At 34.5% G+C, this 18596-nt stretch overlaps 1 protein-coding gene across 3 annotated transcripts in view; it reads left to right on the forward strand.

Moving 5' to 3' along the window:
* GALNT13 (polypeptide N-acetylgalactosaminyltransferase 13) overlaps positions 1–18596 on the forward strand; it is a 515536-nt gene that overhangs the window by 320514 nt on the left and 176426 nt on the right. For all 3 annotated transcript variants that reach the window (XM_036254031.1, XM_036254029.1, XM_036254030.1), the window contains exon 8: positions 12882–12999. In XM_036254031.1, the coding sequence (XP_036109924.1) occupies positions 12882–12999 (118 nt within the window). The remainder of the gene's footprint in view (positions 1–12881; positions 13000–18596) is intronic.

Raw genomic sequence — 18596 nt, forward strand, 5'->3', positions numbered from 1 at the left:
CCCTATGCTAATTTCTGTGTATTAAGCAGAGCTGCTACATCTCTCAGACTTGGTAGAGTAGCTTTGTGTAGTAGGTGTCCTATAGGGTCCAGTGGCATAGCCTCTCCAGTCACCCAAACTGGGTGCTTCAGGTGTACCCCTATGTGGGCCCTGTACACTGTCCTATTGTGGTTGAGCACTGATTGCTGTTGGCATGTCACTAGGAGGAATTGATTCTCAGGCCAGTCAGGTGCAAAAACTGGCTTCGACTACAGCAGAGAAAGCTGCTGTGCAGGGGTTGACCCTACCGAGCGGGACTTGCTTCACTGGGGTTTTAATGCCCGCCATATCTGCCCCTTGAGTGTGTTGTTCATGGAGGTGGTATAGTTGTAATCTGGCATGGTCTGGTGCTGTCCACTGGGTACACTGGCTCTGGGGCCTCCTGGGAGGTGCAGGATCAGCCCCCAAATGTGCCCTGCATGGGGCCACCTGGCATGAGCTATAGAGTGACCTGAAAATGGCTGCTACTTGTGCTGGGCTTAGAGATGCCCAGGAGAGGCCATGCTGTGAACCAGGTCCAGCTCCTGGTAGTACCAAGCCTGGGATCACTTAGGAAGAGGGACAGGACACGCAGAGGTCAAATGCTATTGTTTGAGAGATTTTAGGAAAGTCCAAATCATAGGGCAAGAAAGACCACTTGTGTGGAAAAGCTGCTATAAACTGCTTGCATGGGCCTGCAAGTTTGGTGGGATGGGGTCTCATGGAATCACCAAGGTGGGGCTAACAGTGTTAACCAGGTTGATGACATCTACCTGTCAGCTCTGTGGGGATAGGGCTCAGCAAACAAACAAAGGCCTCTGCCAGCACTTCTGTCTAAGGGAAAGGGGCCCCTCCATCCTTTGCCCTGAAGCCAGACAATTCAGTTCCTCTTCTTATTTCTCTGGTGCCTTTCAAGCTGCTACCCCAGGGCTGGAGTTCAGAATGAGTGAGTCTGAGTGAATTAGAGTAAGTCTGTGCATGGGCCCTTTAAGATAAATTCCTGGAACTCCAGCTGCCTTCCATGTCACTCAGCCACAATCCCTGCTGATTTTTACAGTCAGAAGTTATGGGGACTTCTCTTCCCAGCACTGGAACCTTGGCTTGGGAATTCTGATGTGGGTCTGAGACCCCTAGCTCCTTAGAGGGTACCGCCATAGCTGAGATTTCTCTCCTGATTTTTAACTGCCACACGTGGGTGTGGAACCAACACATTCTGTGTCTCCACTCCTCCTACCAGTCTTGATGTAGCTGCTTCTGTACATACTTAGTTGTAGGACTTCTGTTTAGCTAAATTTCAGAAAGTTATGAATGACTGTTGTTCTGTAATTCAGTTACAATTTTGAGTGGTTGTGGGAGGTTCCAAGTACTGTGTTTACCTACACCACCATCCTGATCGAAAGCGAACTTTATTTTCTCACAGAGTGAAAAGGTAGATAATAAAATGGTAGCCAACATTCATAATAATGTACTGATCTCATTCATGAAAAATAGAGATCTACATAGAAATCAGACATTATCTCTAATCTTTCATTAACTAAAATATAAGATAAAACAGCCCACTTGCTATATTTATGTGGTTTTATTGAAGTAACATGGAGAGTTGATAAAGATCGAAGTATATTTTATTTGTGTCCCTCAGTAACTGCACAGTATTTCACTTTCTACATTGCCGAGGGAGCTGGAGCAAGAGAAAAAGAGAAGCCTATCTTTGCTGACATTTCTAGATATTTATGGCAAAAGGTTAATTAATTCATGGACTATGTTGTAGCAGCCTGCAGGTAATTTTCATCAGCATAGCTTTCATGTGAACTTTCTTTGTACTTTAATCTATTACTTGAAGATGTGATCATTTTTCTTACATTTGTACAAACAAACTAATCATTCTAGGTGTTGAAGATTATTTTTTAACTACTTGATTAACAGAATTCTGAATAGCTAAAGTGACTAAAATGAGGTTGAAATTCTAATTTTCTTAGTGGAATGCTTCATTTAAAATGTCAGTTAAGACAGAACTTCCTAGTGACTATAATTTGCTAATTTAGTCATCACTTAGAAATATAATCATGTCTCTGTATACATAGAGAACCAATTTGAACTTGTGGCCTAACCTAAGTTAATAACACATTTAAAGTAAAGCTTATAATTGCTATCATTATTATTCTATTGTCAACCTCTGGGCCTTGATATTTTCATTTTGGTAATACATGGAGTTTGTGAAATACTTGGTATTTGCGAAGTTATGAGTATGGAGTAATACTACACATAATTTCTAGTATCTAGTTTTCTAAACTCTCCTTAATATTAGTAGTCACATTTATTTCAATTATATGTGCAACAATAGAGCAATCAAACTGTTAAACCAGAAGTCATAAATCAGGAGTTGGCATGTCAAATATGCTGTGCAGGTGAATTTTACTTGGCCTACATTGTGTTTTGAGTTTTAAAAATTACCATCATTTAAAAAATAAAGTGTTTTAAGTAAAAATCTAGATTTCCAGCTGTTCTTAAGAAGTCAGATCTTACAATTATGATCCACTGATCCTGATTGGCACCGGCAGGCATAGTTGAATAGAAGCTGCCCTTGTAGAAGTAGCAAAATCGTTTAGTACACCCCCACAACGCCTTTTTTATTGTGTGTCCCTGACTCTGAAGCTGAGGATCAGTTGCCAGTTGTCATCATTCTTATACTTGGAGAAATATTTCTCTGTATCTGCTTCCCAATGAAAGGTGAGAGAAATACGCTTTTTGCAACTAATGAACTCCACATATTGACCTTATTTACCTGACTGTAATTTTTTTTAATTTGTCATCTTGGACTTAGAGGTTTCTGCCTGAGAAATGGCTGAGTTTTAAAGTATTACACAAGTTAGCCTTATATGCATATTCACACATATAACCTAGTGGAATAGCAGCTAGGATAAATTATTTGGTAGTAGAGATAATTTCCTAAGTCATTTAATTATTTTAGGGGGTGTATTATGCATTTTTTTTTCTAATACATGTAACTTTTGAGTTGATTTGATTCAGGCTATTGAAATGAGTTTTATTCCATATGCAAATACACATTGCACACTATGCCAGGCTCTGCACATGCAGAGCTAAACAGGCATTCTCTGCTCTGAAGTTGCTCACGCTCTGGGATGGGCCATATGTATGCTGGATGAGGGAAACAGATCAGCATATGTGGTCAGAGTGTGGACTTCTGGAAAAAAAAACCCACTTCTAATCTTATTTACTGCTTTAGTCTTTCAAGGATGCTCTGTAAGTAACTCTCAATAGTTATAAAGATATTAGTTTCTACTTTAATTTCTTAATTATTATAATAGATGTGTTTATTAGAAATCTACAGGTGATTTATCAAGTCTATTTATTAACTTTTTTTACCCTTTGTTTCTTATTTTATAGACTCTTTTACATTTAGTTTTTCTTAATATTCTTATTATGACTTCTTTCATTTTTACTTGGAGTAGTATGTTCAGTATCTTCCTGGAGCAAAACAAAAGAGTTTTATAATTTCTTATAATTCTTGCTATCATAATAAATCAAACAGAGACATAATTATGAATTTTTATTTCTGATATATTTTACTTACTTTGAAATCCCCTTTTAGTAACATTGGTCTGAACTCACACATTTATTTTTCTTTCAAAGAATTACAAATTGCCCGGCCGGTGTGGTTCAGTGGTTGAGCATCGACCCATGCACCAAAAGGTCACCAGTTCAATTCCTAGTCAGGACACATGCCCAGGTTGTGGGCCTGATCCCCAGTGGGGGGCATGCAGGAGATGGCCAATTGATGTTCTCTCTCGTCGATGTTTGTCTCTCTCTCTCTCCCTCTCTCTTCTTCTCTCTCTAAAAATAAAGAAAAAAATACAAATTTATAAAGACCAAATAACTATTAATAATAACTCATATTATAATTAGTGTGCCTTTATTGTGGAAAACTCATAGAAGTTTCACATATCAATTTCCAGCATCCCTATAGTATGATATAACTGAGGAAGTATTGAAGCTGGCTTTGGAGAATCTGGGTTTTATTTCAAGCTCCTCCAATTGGAAAATTACCCAGTCTTCTCAACTATTAAATGGAAAATTAGCCCTGGCTAGTTTTGCTCAGTGGTTAGAGCATCAGCCTGTGGTCCAGAGAGACCTGGGTTCAGTTTCCGCTAAGGGCATGTACCTTGGTTGCCGTTTGCCCCGGCCCTGGTTGGTCGTGTGGGTGGCAGCCACTTGATGTGTCCCTTTCACATCGATGTTTCTCTCTCTCTCTCTCTCTCTCTCTCTCTCTCTCTCTCTCTCTCTCCCTCCCCCTCTCTCTGCCTCCCACTTCATCTGAACAAAAAAATGAAAAAATGTCCTCGGGTGAGGATAAAAAAATGGAAAATTGTTCTTGCTGCCTTGCTTAACCCATGAAGTGCTATAAAATATTAACTGAGAAATGTATTTGAAAGAAGATATTTTAAGTTTATTTCTGATGTATCATATGTGCATTGCAAAATAAATGTGGCAACTATTTAAAGCATGGTGAAGCAGGACACCAATGAGCCACTTCTTTTAACATTTTGTTCTACTTCTTTCCAGATACATTTCTCCACAATTTAAAAATTAATATATCATGGGTATTTTCCTATGCTGCTATTTTTTTTTTTTTTTGCAAATAAAAATTTTAATAGCTACTAATATTTCAATTATTTTAACTTCTCCATTTTTTATAAAGCCAATTAAGAGTTTGTTTATTCTTTATTTTTTGCCAATTATGTCTTCTTATCTACAGTTTTTACTTATAGTGTGGTCTCTTTAGAATCATGCAATCAAACAATATGAAATTTATTTGCATATTGTTACCTTCTGCCAGTTTATCCTCTCCAATTTATAGTTTCTTTAGTAAGTGTAATAAATGAAAAACTTAATTTATTTGTAAAATGTTATAAAATATAAAGCAATGTTTCTTATTATTTAATAGCAAGTCATAATACAGTTCTTATTTTTAACTCAGATATTCTCTATTAGGTTTTTCTCAATCCAAATGAAAACATACTTTTAAATTGGAAGACAGTAGCAGAGATAATAAATTCTCTCAAGCTTTGAGATACTTCTTTATAATAGGAGATACTAAAGCAACAGTACAGGGAAAGTCAAGGTTGTGAACAGAACAAAGACTTCAATAGAAATAGTTGAACTTTGGAATGTTCAACTGGTCTACATTTTCACCTACTCATGTTAAAACTGAATCTGTGTTGAATTTGAGGGAAAAATATCTCAACTCAGAAGAAATCTATGAATTTATATTATTTTGAGAAAAATAGCATGTTTATTTTATATTACTTTCTAATTTTTTAGACTTTCCTAGCAATCTGTTGAGATGAGAACAAAATAGGTGTAGTATAGAAAGATTTCAAGTGATGAATTAAAGATCACATTAATATCCTGAATAACTTTATCCAAAGTATTTTAAAATATCTAATTTCAGCTGATCTTGTTATTTTGACCACTCTTACACATTTAAGGTAAAAGGATAAATAAAAACTTATACCAACTACTGTGCATCCTCTTGAAAGCTATGGGTTTTATCAGTTTGTGAGGATTATTATCAAGGATTAAGCAAAAAATACTCTATTTTGTGGACTATTGCACACACACAGTATTTGATTCCAATGCTTGTTGGTAAACCAATTCTTTGGCAGAGAAATAAGTCATTTGCCCATATTAAGCAAAACTTTACATTTGTTCTTATCCTTTAAAAGAGCTTTGAAACTGTTTGTAGTCCATAGATTGCCCAGGATTTGAGTAAACTTTCTCGCTTTGAGCTTAAGCCAGCTTAAACTCTACAGTAATAGTTTCTTTCCTATAGAAAAGCTGCATCTTTGCACCCAAACATATGTTCAAATAAGTCAAATGGTGTGCAGTATTCCACCAAACTTTCCACTTTTTCTCTGTGAAAATGTTAATCACATTCAACATTTGATTATTCATTTCTCTAATACAATAAGTGTTATGCCTTTGCTTCTTTTCTCTCTTCTGCTTTCTATATTTGGGTATAGTGGACAGACTAAGGAGGGAAGAAGAGAGACTCACAGCATCTAATTTTCCTTTGGTTACTAAACCTGCAAATTTTTAACCAAATGAAGTCACTATATTCTATGATATTAAAAAAATCAAAATTATATGAATATTTAAGCTATTTATACCTCATATATGTATATATAATAAAATATTTATGTTTATATTTCTCCTTATTATGGTTTATACTATACGAGAAAAATTATTAAATGCAGAGCTAACCACTAACAGTCTACATATTATGCCAATGAAAATAACAGCTTAAAGCTGAGCTATAGTCTCTCAAAATTTTTTTAGACTTTTCTTCTCTAGACTCCTTGGTTATTTTCCAGGTCAGATTAAATAGAATCCTGATATAGCAAAGGAAAAAATATAGTGAGAAGAAATAATGTTTTGAACATTGCTAAAATTCACAGGAAATCGCGGTGCTACATAAATTGGGAACTAGAAATCAGGAAAACTGTATTTCTAATGAGCTACATCAAATTCTTTGCTGTTAAAAGGATAAACTGAAAGATTATGGATTGGTAGATGAGTAGGTAGAAAGAAAGGAAAGAAATAAAAAAGGGAGGGAGTAAGGGATGGATGGAAGGGAGGATAAGGAAAGAAAAGAAAGAAAGGAAGGGAGGGAGGGAGAGAGAGAAAAAAGAAAGAAGAATATTCTTTTAACTGAGTCATCCAGTACTTGGGGTCCTTAAACAAGTCATTTAAACACATTTCTACTAAATTTGGTAGACCAAATCTGTAGAGTTCTGTAGCTCTAAAATATTACAATTCTATTAAAAATTAATTGGACTATGAAAACAATAAAAAATAAGCTGATTATAATCTTGGAAAACACAGATGTTTCCTTCTTTTTTAGTAAAAATCATATTTAAAATATATAGTTCTTGCATTGTATTGGTACTATTCTAAAACATATTCCTATTTTATAGGTGATGAAATTGAGGCACATTTAAGTGACTTACTGAAAATCATCTGTGGGGATGAGTTTTGAACTCCATCAATCTGAATACTAAGTCCATATCCCTATAAACTAAACTTAGTTGCCTCTTAGAGTCTCCTTACTATGTACTTGCTTTTCACATATGGTGGTTATCCCAGTGTGAAATGAAGGATACATTATCTTCTCAGTGAAAATGCAGGCATTCCATTTTAGCATCACTGAGTAATCAAATGCATTTTACCATATATATATTTTAATTTTTTAACTTCTTGTGAAAAGATTCAGTTACGTTTTTATGTCAAATGGTTGCTTTTTGGAGCCCTTTAATATGCTACATGGTTACAGAGCTTTATGTCTTTCATTCTAAAGTGCTATCTCAGTGAACCCCCAACACCCCTTTAAAAATGAGGCCTTTAAAAATCCTGCAATCAGTGAAGACATTTCTGTTACTCATCAATTTAGCAGATGTGAGCAAATATTTTTGTTGTAGTTTCAGAAATAAAATTGCAGGTAATTCAAACTTTTTAATAGATTGCTTTGTGTCCATGAAATACATTGCTCATTTTTAAATTTTATTTATTCATTAAGTTTCTATTAATAGTCTATTAAACCAATAGATTGAGTATACTTTCAAAAGTGGTAAAAGGCATGCAGACATAAATAGGATATATAATAAGCAGGGACAGTGCCTTGAGACACAAACTGGGTGTTGTAGAGGAAGGTAGAAGGGGAAGATGATATCTTGATTGGAGAGAGGAGGCTTCTCCTAAGGGATGGCTGCAAGGAATATGTAATCTTTGCATTGGCCTAAGAATACAGCATGTTTGAACATGTAAGGGGAGTTTACAAAGGAAAATACAAGAGACAAACGGATTTGAACATATGTACCAAGGTGAGAAAGTGTGAAACATTTACTAGTAAAAGCCAAACACTTTAAATACAGGGAGACAGTTAAAAGAAATGGTGGAACTCACTGGGTGACTCTAGACCCCTGGTGAAGAGGATAAGAAACTTGAATGTATTCCTTAAAATAGGTTTTTGAACATCTGGTTAACATTTTTAAAGGTGTTTTGATTTAGAGAAATTAATCTGGCTATGGTTTATGGAATAAATTTTGGAAGCAGCAGACTCTAAAAGCAAGAGGATTCCATTAACACAGAAATAACAGAGAACACAGAGAATAGTCAAAAATGCTTTGGGGAAAACATTGGAAGTGTTTGGGAAATGATTGCATGAGCCATAACAATTAAAGGTATTGAAAGGCATTGTCATCATTTTATGTGAAGGCCCTGGAAGGAAATCAAGGACATTGAAAGACAAGCAGATATGGAAGGGGTAGCACATCTTCCGCTCTGGGCTAAACACACTGAGCAGAGTCAGAGGATCTTTTTTTAAAGAAAACATCAGTGAATAGTTTTAAAAGCACACAGTTTGAGGGAAGATGCGAGAAAAGAAACAGATTGAGTCACACTCATAGAGGTGACAAAGATATATGACAAATGAGCTTATCCAGGTAAAAAGTATAGAAAGAGGTGAGTGCTACCAAGAGACCCTTGGGAGGACTGCATTTGGGGACAAAAGAAGATAATTATTAAGTGCTCATTTCTAGAAAACAATGTTATAAATTCTATATTGTACCCATATTGCAGATCTGCAACTAAGAACTTGACTAAGATCTGACAACTAGCAAGTGAAAGGAAGAGGCAGGGGCACCAATGAGGATCGTAAAAAGACTAGTCTAATTGGTAGAAGAAAAAATCTCTCTAGAACAATTCAGTGGGAGACCAAGGTAAAAAGAATTTCAAGAAGGGAAGCTAATGAATTGCATTCAGTGGTTTCAAAGGAAGAAGTTCAGGAAAGGCTGTTGAAGTTCAGAATCAAAATGGCCCTTTTAGAAAGAAGTTATTGTAGAGATGGAAGCAAGATCCAGATTCTAGTTAGAAAGTCAAGAGGAGTTGAGGGAGAAGTCCATAGAAAGTATCTTTTCAGTAAGGTTACCAGTGAAGGGAATAGAAAATATATGTTCCTAGTTTGAATGAATGGTAGGATGGCATGAAGGTATATTTTGGTTTAGGATAAAACTTAATTGAACAGTTTTATATGCTCAAGGGGACAATCTAGAAGTCAAAGGCATAAAATATAAATGTAGCAGTCAATGAACAAGTAGCTGAATGGTAGTCAGAAAAGAGCCAGTTGTGCAGACAAGAATAAATGCTAGCCCAAGAGAGGAAGGATATATAAGGATATATTCTTTCCTCTGAGACCAGAGGAAGAAAAAGTTCACAAGAGATCTATCATCTATCTATCTATCTATCTATCTATCTATCTATCTATCTATCTATCATCTATCTATCTATCATCTATCTATCATCTATCTATCATCTATCTAACTATCATCTATCTAACTATCATCTATATCTATCTATCTATTGAAAGAGAGAGGTAGGGGTGGAGAGTGAGGGAGTTCAGATTTTATGCATTGACTTAATCTCTATTTTCTAGAGAAGGGTCCCAACTTTTGGAAAAGTTACAGTTAAAATGAATTAGATGAGCAAATTAGCTTAAAAGGATTGTTACTACATGGTTGTAAAAAAGAAGGAACTCTTAACACTTTATGACATCATGAATAGACCTGGAGATTTTTATGCTAAATGAAATAAATCAGTCAGAGAAAGACAAATATCACATGATCTCCTATATAGGTGGAATATAAAGAACAAAATAAACTGCTGAACAAAATAGGACCAGAGGCATGGATCATGGAACAGAGTGACAGATGTCAGAGGAGAGGTGGGTGGGGAAGATGGGAAGAGATCAACCAAAGAATACATATGCATATATGAATACCCCAAGGGTATAGACAGTAATGTGGTGAAGGCCTCGGAGAGGTAGGGGCAGGGTGGAGGAAAGCCAAGCCTGTTGGGGAACATCTGTAATAGAGTCAACAATAATAGTAAAAAGAAAAAAGATTGTTAGCAGTTTGTGGACTAAGAGAGTCAATAACATGGACTTCTAGTATGACCAGTTGACCTCATTGTATTACTTTTTCAATGATTCTGTGGCCCTTAGAGCAGAAATGGATGAGGTAAAGAGTAAATTTACCCAGGCACAGATATTTACACACACACACACACACACACACACACACACACACAGTGGGTTGTATAAACCAAGGACAGAGCACCTAGGGTACTAGGCTAGTTTTTCCTTGGCATAGCCCAATCTTGAAGAGGCAGTGGGAGAAAGAAAGCAAATAATTCCTGAAGGGCATTATTATGTGAGAACATGGAATAGCTAAGAAACCAAAATCGCCAATGAAGAATAAAAAAGGACTTCCATTGGATTGAAACAGGAGGGCTTATAAAATAGAAAGTTGTCCTCGGAGCGATAGGTTTCATAGTTCAACAATCTTGGACATGAAATAGTTCCAAATGATTTTTTAAATTCAAATGAAGGTGTTTTTATGGGGAGCTAAAATTAGGTTAAGGACACTCAAGTCTTTTGTTTGAATGATTCACACCATCAATAACAACAGCAAATATATATCACATAACCTTATTACTATTTATTGTGCACTAGGCACTGTGCCAAGTGCTTTTCTTCTATTAATTCATCTTCACCTACCTACAGTGTGGTAGGTGATGTTCACAGCCATTGAGCTGATTATCCTCTCCCTAATTTGATTGAATTAGTTGGTTGATTTGACATTGTATTAACACAATTTTTAAAAGCATATAATCTCAGCTAATTCAACTGTAATCAAGGTTTTTAATTTTCTAGACATCCTGAACACTTAAGGTTTACACAGGCATATATAAATTGTTCATTAGGGATATTACAGAACAGTTGACTTGGAGCAGAACATGTTGCTTTGGCTGTTGATATCATGTAAGGAATGGTCCCTAGACTGTTTGAGAGAGCTGACATTACAAAGACAAAAAATTATTTTTAAGGGAATAATTCATCCAAAATACAGGATTGCTTTCTGAATTGTAACTTTATTTTCAAGCATAAGTAAAATTGATTTGAGTCATTCTTATGGTTAAATATATAATTTCTGTAGCCATTTATTGTAAATTTCTCAAATATTTATAGGAATTACGACCAAAGTGTAAGCTAAAAATCAATACATCTATTTAACTTTAATATATTAGTACTTTATTAGTAAATAGACAAGTGGATAGGCACTCTGAATGGATCGTTAAAAATGCATCACTTAACATTCCTAAGCTCTTGGTTGCATTATGACAGGATAATTGCAGCAGTTTTTGTTCCTCGTTTCATTAAATAGGCTATCCAGCACTCTAATACCTTTTACAGTCATTGCTATAGAGTTCCAAAACCCCAATCAGGTGAGGGTTGTGGCTACCATAATTACCATCTGTTTCGCTTTGTTAGTGTTTCTCATTATAATTCAGAAGGTCAATGATATTGTTCCTGATAGGAACCCAGCAAGACTGGAAGCAATAAAACAGCTCTGATACTAAGGTGAGCCTGTGCTCCTCCAACTGATAGACAATTAATTACCTGAGTACAAAACAGTGAGAGCGCTGGGAGAAATTGGGAACTTTGCAATATGGTCGCTATTCAAGTACAATATTAACTGGTGGTTTTTCACTGATTGTACCATTCAATTAGAGAACATGAGCATGTCCTATGACAGAAGAGGATATAATTTCAAGAAAAACAAAACGTTTGTTTTTCTTACCAATCAGACTGCGTGGATGAGCATTTCAAATCTAAGTTACTAACTAGATCAGTGCTTCTCATCTTGAACAGCACATTGCAATCACCTGGGAACTCAACACAATATCAAAGCTCTGCCCCCACCTCCATTAATTAAATGTGAATCTGTGGCGAGTGGTACCCAAGCATGGAAATGCATTTTTAAAAAGTGCCTCTGGTGCTGCTAATGTGCTAAGAAGGTTGAAAACCACTACGCTATAATTAATGTTCAAGAATAAGCATTGCCAGTATACACGGATCCAGTTGTGAACAACCACAATTTTCTTTTTTTAGTTAAATTTATGCTGCTTATAGAGAAAGACTTGTATAGTTTACACATCAACATTGCCTTAATAATCTTTTAAAATTGATTAATTAACCATTTAAAATTAAACATTCGACTTCTTATTTCTTATAGAGAAATTTTGAATATGAGAACCAAAGGCATTGGTTCCTAGGAAAAAGTTTTAGAATCTGTGCCAAATTTACTTTAAACCTCTGAATAGTACATGGGGTTCTTTTCCTCCAGTGTTACATGATTGATTGTATCATTTCAATTAGGTAAAGAGAAGAATAAGTGATTAAAGAGCTGATGTTTAAAAATACTCTTGTAATTCTCATTAGATACTGTCTATAAACATTTTATAATATTTAATGTTTTTCAGATTTAAATAGGCTACAGATCTTTTCATAGAAAAAACAATTTCTAAGGTTTCTAGAGTTCACATTGAAATTATTTATAATTAGATGACAAAAGATCACTACTGGTAGTTTCATGACCAATAATCTCTTAAAGGGTACTCCAAAGCGCACTAGCTTTTTCTTACTTTGGCTTTAAGAAGGAATACAAAAGTCCCCTTCTTAAGTGCCCAGTCTTCTTTCCATGCGTCTATATAATCATCTATAAGAAAAAGAGGCTAATCTAAACTTAGTTTTACAGAAATATGATAAAATGCTATTTATTAACTTTAAAACCTCTTAAATCTTGGCTTTATGTTTTCAGTTTGAAATTTTTGAGTACTATTATTTTTAATGTAAAATGTCTCAAAAATATTTGCTACAGTCTCATTAAACTCCACATATTGTTTTCAAAAGATATTCTTTTCTTTTTGTTTGTTTTTTTTTCAACTAGGACCCCTACTATGGCTGGTGGCCTATTTTCTATTGACAGAAACTACTTTGAAGAGATAGGAACTTACGATGCAGGAATGGATATCTGGGGTGGAGAGAATCTTGAAATGTCTTTTAGGGTAATTGCCTTTTACTTTATTTTTGACTCTGCACATACTATGCTGTTGCATGCACATATAGACCTAGTGATTTATTGTCGAATCTTTTTTTTTGTGAAGTAATGCAAATTACTGATCAGCTGGTCATTTTAATACGTATTTAGAAGCATTGCTAGAGTCTTCTGCATGCAATATTTACTGTTAAATGGGATATTTTAGGTATTTTTTAAAACTTTTCAAAAATAATTATTTAATTCATAGTATAAAGATTTTAGGTCTTTTAGTGCTTGAAATAAAAAAAGTTTTTTTTTTCCTCTTCAATAAAGCAGTACCCTATAAAATCAGTTTGTGCTTTTGAACTGAAACTTGGAAGTGCTTATATTATTTGAATTTGCCAGTGGGTGCCTGAGATGATTCTCAAACAACTTTAAGAATAACCTGGAAAATTCTATATGTAGCATGGCTATTCTTATAATCATAGACATTGTTTGATGAATCAGTTTAAATAATAAAAATTCACTTATTAAATGGCCTTCAGGTAATTAAAAATTAAGGATTAATGCCTCATATATATGATGTTAGGAGGCATATGAATAATTTTAACATTTTGCTATATTCATAAATTTAAAATACAGACACATAAATGTGCTTTTATACTATCAATTAAGTGCTAACCTACTGGTTTTTCTTCAAACTACATATATTATCATTTTTAAGTAAAATAAGTTAATAACACTGTTGTTGTTGTTTTTTTAGAATTTGACATAAAATATTTAAAACACTGTTGTTTTGCCAAAGTTATTTGTGCAATGAAATTATTAGAGTTTAGATATATTTATCTATATATCATAAAGTTGGCATATATATATATAAACTTTAGAAAGTAAAGTTTGTTTTCACTAACAAAATATAAATATATCTTATTTCTATAAGAAAATATTTAAAATTGAAGATAAAAATTACTTTGAATTTCTATAATGTAGAATTGAATGGATCTTGCATAATCTGAATTACTTCAGAGGCACTAGAATCGCCTAGTAATATACTTTTTTTGTCTATAAACCTTCCTTATACTCAGATGTCTGAAAACATAATTAGTTAATGGAATTTTATTCTTCCTGTATTTGCTTATATACTTATAGATTATTGCAACTTGCTCCACAAGACTTAGTACCATACTCGGGAATGTATTCCTACATCAGGCACATGATACATCTTTAAATAATCTCTGGGAACATTTTAAAAAAAATGGAAGAAGAAAAGAGAAAGAGAGAAAGGAAGGAAGGAAATGCTAAGCTTAAAAGCAGTTTGCTCTTAACCTTAGATATAATTATGAGAGTATTTGCACATTCATTAATCAATATTCCTTGGATACTGAACTGGGATTACATAAGGAAAATATTGACATAGCAATATTATATTATCTTTAATCTCATGACCCACATTTTTTCCTTCTTTCCTAAGATTTGTATTCATCTCTTTTCTCCTTGCCTATTAAATTTGATTCTCTGGCCAGAGACCCCATTACTTTCAATACATAGCTCTCATATTGGAAGGATGCTCTTCATCTGATGGAAAAATGTGTTAGGGAGTAATTTGGTAAAATAATACATTAAAACAAGAGAATGTGATCAGGAAGTGCAACAGAGGTATACATGTATCAAAAAGGAAGATTTGAGAATATAAAATTTGAAAATTTGATATTTGACGTGAATACCAGAGGGATGGGGTGAATGCAGCTAGTGGCCATAAGTGTGATTGGATCCCTAGAAATGATACAGGAGGTTTACTGTGATTGGTTGCTTGAGATTAAGAAATAAAGTATTCATAAATGACTGATTTTCATTTGTTTTAAAACATATCATTGACTTTAGTTTCCATATGGTTTCAATAGAAAACAACCTTATATTTTGCTTTTTATTAGACTCGTGATTCATGTTTCCATTCCATGGTATGAACAAAACTGTTTGCTTAATATCTAGTACTCTAGCTGAGGAAGATAATAAGAGAAAATGCTAAAACAGTATATTAACAAAGGAATGAAACTTCCCCTTTGGACTAATTTCATCAAAAGATGTGTGACTTAATTAAATGAGACCGTGTTTTCAATCAGAAGACCTGAGAATAATATCCAGTTCAGTCATTACAGAAAAAACACATTTTGAGTATGTAGTACATGCTTTACCCTTTCCAGACGCTGAGGCCACAAAAATTAGTAAGGCATGCTGCTTTTACTTTAAAATTAAAAAAAAAAACAAAAACAAAAACAAAACATTTCTATGAGGGCTATGAGGGAGCTACATAGGTATTATTGACAATAAAATCTGATTTTTAAAAATAAATTTATGTATGAGGTTTCTTTGTTTTTGTCATGTAGGCAAATCATGTAATCTCAACTGTGTAAAGGTGATTGTGATCATAATGAAGTTATGTTTTGCAGCTCCGGTTTATATAGGTTCGAGGATGAGTAGAAAACATAGAAATATTAAGGATCTTGCAAAATATTAAGATTCTGGCCAGCCTTTTGGGAGTTTAAGCCAATTCAAAAGAATGCATCTTACAGATTTATTTATAACAGTATCACTTGTTCTTTGATGTCCAGAGTATTGTAAGTACTGACAGACATTGAAAATTTGATGAAGACTGTAGACCTCCCAAGAAAGAATCATCCAGTCTCTTAAAACAATATATTTGAACCCAGTTTTAGAGGGTTGAAGAATTCCTTGAAGTCTCGGGATAAAAAAATGTTGACATAAAATAATAGTGACTTCTAATATTTTCAGAGCTATTAAGTTGAATAGTTGAGAATAGTTGAGCATTCTGAGACCATTGGCTATGCTGCTAATTACCAAAATACTTCCTCCTCATTTAGGTTTATTCCTTCATAATATGTCGGTCCTAACAGTCAACGGTATTATCAGGTGAGAGAGGAGAAGCTAACTTGAAAATGTGTTCTTCCTTCACACTTCTGAGGTGTCTGCTTTATCTAGTGATCTTATCTTCCTCTTAACAGGGTTTAGCCTCCTTTCGTATATAATAAACATCCATTAGCAGTGAGAATGTGCATAGGTAGACCTTATATTCCTGAAAGCTTAGTCTCAGATAATGCTCTCTACTTCATTCCATAATAATCATCCAAGTCACATAAATCCTAAGAACACTGTCTAAACACAAATGTTGATTAATTTAGCTGATATTTATTGAGTTCTTATTCAATCAGTCCATGAGATACAGTAGTGAACAAAACAGACAAAACTGTGTGTTCTTATGGAACCTATATTTTAGAGAAGGAGACAGACAACAAACAAGGAAAGTAAAATACAAGGGCAGAGAAAAAGTAGGTTTACAGTTGTGAGTACATGAAAAAGTTTATTTTTGTATTATTATGTATTTTCTACATGAACAACTGTAGAGCTACCTTTATCCACACATTTATATTAATATATTAGTAACAAGTGTGAAAAAGAAAAATAAGGGGAGAGGAATATAAAATGGTAGGTGTTGGAGGTTGATAGGAGTTTCAATTTTACATAGGAGAAACTCATAAATGAATATCCATATAAAATAATTGATGAAAACCCAGCTGGTGTGGCTCGGTGAACTGAGCATCATCCCATGGACTGAGAGGTCCCGGTTTGATTCCCAATCAGGGCACATGACCAGGTTGCAGGCTCAATCCCTAGTAGGGGGCTTGCAAGAAGGCAGCCAATCAATGTTTCTCTCGCACGTTGATGTTACTCTCTCTCTCTTCCCCTGTCTATAAATTATCAATAAAAACATATAAAAAATTGATGACAACATGAACCCAGTAGAATATGAATGTACCATCAAAAGTAGCATAAATACCACCTAACAAACATCACCACCAAAAGTCCTTGCCTTTCATGAGCAATAGCACAGGAAAAATATTTCCAAGAGTGTGCAATATTTTGTCCATTGTAAAATGAGATCATCTGCCATTGTTGAACCAATTCATATCATGGGCGAAAAAGTGAAAAGATAACAAGGGACACAGAAGAGTATCCCACTGTGGATTAACAGTTACAAGCATGATCTAGGAGGTAGGCAGCTTGGGTTCAAGTCCCAGCTCTGGCATTTAATAGCTATGTAAGCTGGGTTAGGTAGTATGTCTCCTAAACTCTAGTTTCTTCATATCTACCATAAGAAAGATTGTAGCACTTTCCTATTACACTTTCAGGGATGATTAAATGAGGCTGCGTGTAGAGTGTTGAGCACCCCACTGACCACACATAAAGTGTGTCATAAAAGGCAAAGTGTTGGTTATAAGCTGTGCAACTTCAAGCAAGTCGTGACACTCCTAAGCCTCAATTTAATAACAACCTTGCCCTTAATAATCAGGCCTTGATCATAGGTAGTCAATGAAGAGAATGTACATGAAATCTCTTTAAATCCAGAATGTGCACTACTTCTCTAATTGTTAGTCAAGAGGAGAAACATCTGTAACAAAAATAAATTAATTAAATAAAAACAAAAACAAAAAAACTCCCCTACCCAGAGAAGAGATTAAACTTTAGGAAATAAATAAACACTTTCTCTTTTGACTCTTGCAATGTCCTTTGAGATGACTATAGACATCCTAAAAACCTGGAATGCAATATATTTAGTTGTACTCATAATCAATTTTAATAAAACAATTGATTTTTTAAAGTATCATCTAGACTTGGCATAACAGTTATTGGATTTACACACATACATGGAACAATAAAAAATAGGCATAATACTGTATATGAAGTAAGAGTTTCAAGACATCGGACAGCAGGTCATTAAGGAAAGTGTTCTCTGAGTGATGGGACACAACAATGAGATCCCTACAATTGCCTCAGCTTGACGTCCTACTTCCTGAGAAACTGTCTAGGCTTCAGAATGAGAAGGAGGACCTAGGCAGATCCCAGTGCACTCCACAAATTGAGAAGTTGGAGGTGTCTGGGAAGATCTGGCAGCTAGAGAGGAGAAGCCTAAACAAACAGGAAGGACTCAGTTAAAACTGAGTAATGATCAGCACACATGCTTGAGAACATGACCCAAGTCCAGGAAAGAAGCATCAGAAAGAAGACTCATTGCTCCTCACTTAGGCCCAGTCGTGGCGCCTGTACTCTCCAGCCAGACTGACTCATGGGATGTAGGCTAGAGCAAATATTGGGAAACTATGTAGTAAACTTCTAAATAACCCATGGATCAAAGAAGAAGTTCAAAGGGAAATGAATAATATTTTGAACTGAATGAAAATGAAAACACAGTCTTTCAAAGTTTGTGGTGCCAATAAAGTAATAATTAGGGGCAAATTTTATCTCTAAACTTCTATACTAGGAAGAAAGATCTAAAATCAATGGCTTCAGCTTCCTCCTTCAGAAACTAGAAAAAAAGAAGGACAATAAACCCAAATCTATAAAAGAAAGGAGATAATAAAGATCGAAGCAGAAATTATAAAATGTCAAAGAGTATAAGTTTAGATAAAAGCAATAAAACCAAAAGATGTTTTCTTGACAAGATCAATAAAATTGATAAATTTCTAGCCAAACAAAATAGGAAAAGGAGAAGACACAAATTACCAATATTGGGAATGAGAAAGGTGACATCATTATGGATACTAGAGATAG

This window comes from Molossus molossus, unplaced genomic scaffold (assembly GCF_014108415.1).
Source record: "Molossus molossus isolate mMolMol1 unplaced genomic scaffold, mMolMol1.p scaffold_m16_p_11, whole genome shotgun sequence".
NCBI classification, from domain to species: domain Eukaryota; kingdom Metazoa; phylum Chordata; class Mammalia; order Chiroptera; family Molossidae; genus Molossus; species Molossus molossus.